This window comes from Trachymyrmex cornetzi, unplaced genomic scaffold (assembly GCF_001594075.2).
Source record: "Trachymyrmex cornetzi isolate Tcor2-1 unplaced genomic scaffold, Tcor1.1 scaffold711, whole genome shotgun sequence".
Taxonomy (NCBI): Eukaryota; Metazoa; Arthropoda; class Insecta; order Hymenoptera; family Formicidae; genus Trachymyrmex; species Trachymyrmex cornetzi.
The window spans coordinates 88,996-95,152 of NW_017300039.1; the positions used below are offsets into that span (position 1 = coordinate 88,996).

Sequence of the window (6,157 nt, forward strand, 5' to 3'; positions counted from 1 at the left end):
ATTGATCACAATAATGAGACAGAACCATATTGCAACCATTTAATTAATCCTATTATAACAATAAATAATTGTCGTTATTGAGCAATAATTTGATTTTGTAGCAGTGAACATAGACCGTGCAAACGTTCAAAGAAATAAAGTATTTATTTTTATCTAAGAGATTAGTTGACCAACAATGTTGGTCCTTTATACCTTTAAAAAAAATATATAACATAACGTTTTTTTTAACATTAAAGATATGCGAGTAACGAATTCTTTGCAATTAGGATAACTTAGATACCGTTTGTGTACGTCTGTATGGAAACATATTATTCGAATAACGAGAAATTTTTCGTATTTGGTCAACTAATCGTTTGATGAGCAATTTTCCGTATCTCTGATCTAACACTCATCGACTAAATAACAAAATCGTCGCTTTTTTATCGTGGAATATCAATTTTTACTGTACTTATAAATTTCTTTGTATATCTGAAGAGGACCTAAACGTAAGATCGAAACATGTAATATTATTTTTTAATGTTTTTTTTTCTTATTTTCTCTGTTATTGTTTTATTATCTTTTTTTAATTATAATCTTATGAAAAGAACAGTGGAGTCTCATTACGTTTTTTGACTCTTATTAGCCTTGTATATCACGTCGTATTTCGAATATTAAGAGTCCTGTTAATTTACGATTGCAAAATATATAAAGCAGAAAATTTTTGTTTTATATAGTGAAAAAGGGATATCATATACGTTTTTTCTTAAATTTTTTTTGTTAATAATTTTTTAACGAAGGACGACCACCACCTAAAACCTGTCGGAGGTCGCTCAGGGCCATGACCTCGACAACATGTGTTAAGGGCAAAGTCATCGGCATGATGTCCGTTAATGTATATAATTACCTTATTATTTAAATATAATATTAAAATTTTGTGTCTACTTTCTTATATAATTAAAAATTTGGCTACATGTAACTAGAAAATTAAAAATAAGATAAAAATTAAAAGATTTGCTAAAAATAAAGACATTAATTTACAATCAAACATAAGAAAATAATAACAGTGCTTTTATTGAATAATAATATAAAATAATCTTTTTAAAACGTAAAAATAATAGTAATTATATGAATCTTAACTTAAATCGTAACATATGAGAACACAATCAATACTAGAAATTAAAATGCCTACAAAGATTGAAACTATATCTTTAATGATTAAATAATTCAATGTGAATTATATATACATATATTATATATGTACATGTATATATACCATATTTGCAGTCTTTCAGACTGTGCGCTTTTAAAAACTGTAAATAAATTTATTGCAAAAAATATTATCTCGACTGGGAGTCGAACCCGGATCTCGACCGTTATAGGTATTTCAATTTTTAGTATTGATTGTATTCTTACATGTTATGTCTAAAATAAAGTTCTTATTGTTTTTATATTGCGTCGCCTGAAAGAAAGATATTATTAAATATATTGATTATTGCAAAGAATATTACTAAGGTCTCGGTAGTCTAAGGGCTTAGGGCGCTCGTACGGAATACGGAAGAGATCTAGGTTCGACTCCCGATAGAGATAATATTTTTCGCAATAAATTTATTTACAGTTTTTCAGCACATTAACATCTTTCTAATGTTGATGTCCGATTGTGCATCAAATTATTAAGAATTCCTTGTCAATTTAATTTAATTCATGATATTATTATAGAGGAAAGTTGCCGATACTGACATAGGTCTCCTAAAGTGACACCCCCTTATTTCTCTGAAACTAACTATTGTACTTTATTAATACTAATAAAATCATGATCTGTTTAGCTAATTAAAAAGAAGTACAAACTCATAATTCATATATTTGTGGCTTATTTCTATACCAAATCAGCTAAAAACCAATTCTATGAATCCGAGAAGAAAATTCTTATGGTGTTCTTTTGCAAATTGCGCAATTAAAATAATAGTGACTGTATTATTGATAATATTATGTCATTTTAAATGTTTATAGTTTCATAAATTAGTTTTCTATACAGAATAGGATATATCTTTATTTATAGAATAGGAATGTTGGTATTATTGCCTACTATGTCAATTTTGGAGCCCATTTTGTCAAACGCTCATTTTTGCATAATTTACGAAAAACTTAATTATTGCAAAATTGCAAACAGTATTATAAAAATTGCTTATACTAACTGATAGAAGATACTTTTTACTTTGTATTTATGTTTTTGAAGTTGTATTTTTACCTTTTGTTTAAGAAAATTGTCTAAAAGTAGTATGTCGGTATCGGTGACCTTCCTCTAATAGTTTAATTGCGTTTATTACTCAGAGGGAAACCAATTTGGTGCGCAGTTTGAATAGCTACAAATATAGTATATATGCATGTATAGTGTATAACACATATACAGGGTGTTTTTAAATTCGCGCCCGCGAAGTACAAGATGTGATACTTTATGCTAAAACAAACAACCGTTTCCTTTAACGAAATTGCGTCCGATAAATAATTTTTGCGCTTATTTGTTAACTTCAACCTGTTCTCCTGCAAAAACTACTTATCAGACGCAATTTTGCTAAAGGAAAAAGTTGTTTTTTGTGCTAAAAAACGAACAACTTTTTCCTACAGTAAAATTACATTCGATAAATAATTTTTGCGTTTACTCGTAAAACTTCAACCTGCACTCCTGCAAAAACTACTTGTCAAACGCAATTTTGCAAAAGGAAAAAATTGTTTCTTTTAGCGTAAAGTATGACGTCTTGTACTTCGCGGACGCGAATTTGAAAACACCCTGTATAATTCATACTGAATTATTTAAGCATTAAGGATCTAGCTTCGACCGTATAGACATTTCAATTTCTGGTATTGATTGTGTTCTCACATGTTACGGTTTAAAAAAAGATTCTTATTGTTTATAACTTTACCTAATTCTAATCTAAAAAGATATTAAACATTAATACGAGTAAAAATAAATTAAAATGTGGGGAACATTTCAACATCTCGCATTATTACAATTATTTATATAAGCAAGATTTTATTTACGTTTTAACGCGCGCGTGACATTCCGTGCTGCAAAACGTATCGTACTGATTTTAAAATGGATAAGAAGCTCAACTTAATGGGAAAAATACGACAATCCCGTTATCTTATGATTGAGACGTTAAATACCGTTTTAGATCGGTGATAAAAAAATCTGCATTATCAATGATTTTTTCAGAAAAACAAATTTTGCAGCAATCAGTGCCGCGGCGCGCCCGATTAAGGGTTACAAACAAAATTTTTTTCCAATTAGACTGTTGATTCAACGCATAGAGCCGTAAGATTAATTAGATATATGTAGACTAAACATAATATTAGGAGTAGGAATGTTACGGAGAGATATCCGGAAGTATCCGGTATTCAATCTTATGCGACCTTTTTTATTATCCGGCCAGATAGAGGATATCATTAACCCTTAAAAACACTTTGATCCCTTTTGTAACGTATACGCTACAGTTGGAACGGTATATTCAAGCCAACTTGGATTGCTCAGAACATTCATAAAAATGAACATATTTTAACAAATTTTTTTTCAATCGAAACGTCAGGCAGTAAGGAATATAACGGTCCAAGCAAATGTACGTATCCTTATTAATAAAAAAGTTATAAGCTTTAAAGTAAATAATAGTTTCGAAAAAAATCACATTTCATTTAAAAATTATTTTTCGTAAGTTACAAGAATATTTTAAATATACATTTTGTAAATTTCAAAGTAAAAACTTCGAACTTTCAGAAAAAAAATACTGCATTATTATATCTTTTAAAAAACATAATTATTTAAAGGGACGAAAATGAAGAAAATTTGAAATTAATTTTGGAAGGAAAACATATATTTTCTGTTGTTGAATAATAAATTGGAACAAAAATGAACCAAAATTTTATTTCTAGAATTAACATTGACATAAAAAATATTTATTGTAATTATAAGTATTTATATTGCATAAATGGTTACACACGCACGCACGCACGCACACCAGAGTGTCCCGTTTTAAAGGATCCACTGAAATATCTCGGAAATACTGCGATAGATCGAAAAATGTTTCAGATAGAAAAGTTTTTTTACTTCGAGGGGAACATAAGATTGGTTTGATCTTGGATGGCGTTGTGAAGGTCAGCGCAAGGTTACTTTGAATTTTTTAATGAAACTTCACTTTTCATTACATTTCTTATAGCTTATCTTGAGAGCTTTACAAAACACTATAATGAAATATTTTTTCATTGAATACTTTTTGAGTTATAAGGCTTGAAAGTTACAGTTCCGCCACCATTAGCATTAATTACTCAAGGTGTCCGACAGACGGCTAAAACCTTTTAAATGTTGTCCAGAATTATGATCTGGATAACATTTATCAAGATTAAGATCATTGGAGCAAAAGTATATTATAACTTACATTGACCACCAAATACTATCTTAAATGTCACACTTGGGTATATGGTATGGCCCATATTGCCCCATGGCAATTTTCAATGCCTGACATTTCCTGAAATCCTCGCAAATTATCTAAAGTTTTATGAAATATAAAGATAAAACCATAAAGCTTATTTTCTGACCCAAGACGGTACCCACCTTTTAAAAACAAAAAAGTTCTAATCTTGGAAATAAAAAGGCCTGGGTATGCCATATCCAGGCCTTTTTATTTCCAAGATTAGAACTTTTATGTGGATCCCAAAGAAAGTGTTAATATCCGACATTATATCCGATTAAAAATTTGTTTCTGAATATATTAAATTAATTTTTTCCGTCATATGTACATATGTACATATATTTTATATAATTATAATTATACATATTGATATCAGTTATTATTTACATGTTTATTAAAGGGTAATAATATGTTACATAATACATGTAAAAAATATATTTAATGTTTACAATACTTTCTGTAGCAATTTAGTTCAAAGCAATTTTATATTAGTATTTATATTATGTTATATAATTAGTATCTGCTGTATTAATACCACCATCCCGAGAAAGATTGTACAAATCAATTTGTAATTAATAATTTTTCCAAAATATTTTGTAGTTTATTAAAAATTTTGAATATTTTAAAAAATACTTTTTCTTATTCCAGATTGCTATGGTAAAGCGTGAGCCACCATCGCCAGAAGCAGCTGATGTTGGGGCAAAGAATCAAAGAAAAATGAAGCCCCAAAAAAAGAAGAAAAAGAGAGATCCTAATGAGCCACAGAAGTAAGTAATAATATTTTTGTCTTAATAAAATAGTAAAAAAGTTTGAGATATCATCCCTGTTAAACAGATTTTTTTACTATCACAAATCGAGTTCGCATTCATTAATTTTAGTGCTATTTATGTGCTAATTTGTTGCTCAAATCGGTCAACAAGAAATCGCGTTCGAAGTGGGAAGGGAGGTAACGTTGCCTTTAAATTGGCCCTCTCTATCGAAAGAAATATTGTAAGATTATATAAAGGCCATAAGGGGAGTCAAGTAAGCGTATAGAGCCAAACCAATCAGATATATGTAAGCCAGATATAATAATGAGTAGGGGTGTACCGGATATCCGGGAAGTATCCAGAATTTGGTTTTATCTGGTCCTTTTTTATTATCCGGCCGGTGAGAAAATATCGTTAGTATCCGCGCACGCACAACTTGTTGAATTTTTTTTATATTAACTCTTCATGGTTCTTTTTCAAAAAAGCCACGATGGTTACTGTGAGTTAAAATAATCCGACCCATCTTTAAAGTGTTATCAAATCGATAGTATTAGTTGCAATGATTTAAAAAAACTACAGTATATAATTGCATTCTTTAAGAAAATAGAACAATAGCGTTTCATTGAAAAATTTAATTTTAACATTAAAAAAAACCGTAAACATGTTAAGTTCGAAAAAATGTGTACTTTTTACTTAAAAAAGTAATTTTTACTTAAAAAATTATAATTTTTTAAATTTATAATATTTTTTAATGCAATTTTAGCCTAATACTCTCGAGATGATGTAGGGTAGACCGGGGAGTAAAGGGCCACTTTTGACATTTTTTGCTATAAAATAAAGAATATTTAACTCACACAGATCGTGTTGATATTTTTCGAAACTAGAGTCCTTTGACTATAAAATACATGCAAGAAAGTATACATATATACCCTTCATTACAAAGATATCGTAAATTTTACAGAAGAAGTTATT

General features: G+C 28.9%; 1 protein-coding gene across 1 annotated transcript in view; it reads left to right on the plus strand.

The window, feature by feature from the left end:
• Positions 1–5,207, plus strand: part of LOC108767650 (GATA zinc finger domain-containing protein 10-like) — an 84,822-nt gene extending 79,615 nt beyond the window's left edge. The window contains exon 3 of the mRNA XM_018517621.1: positions 5,085–5,207. Within this exon, the coding sequence (XP_018373123.1) occupies positions 5,085–5,207 (123 nt within the window). The remainder of the gene's footprint in view (positions 1–5,084) is intronic.
• Positions 5,208–6,157: the final 950 nt, after the last annotated feature.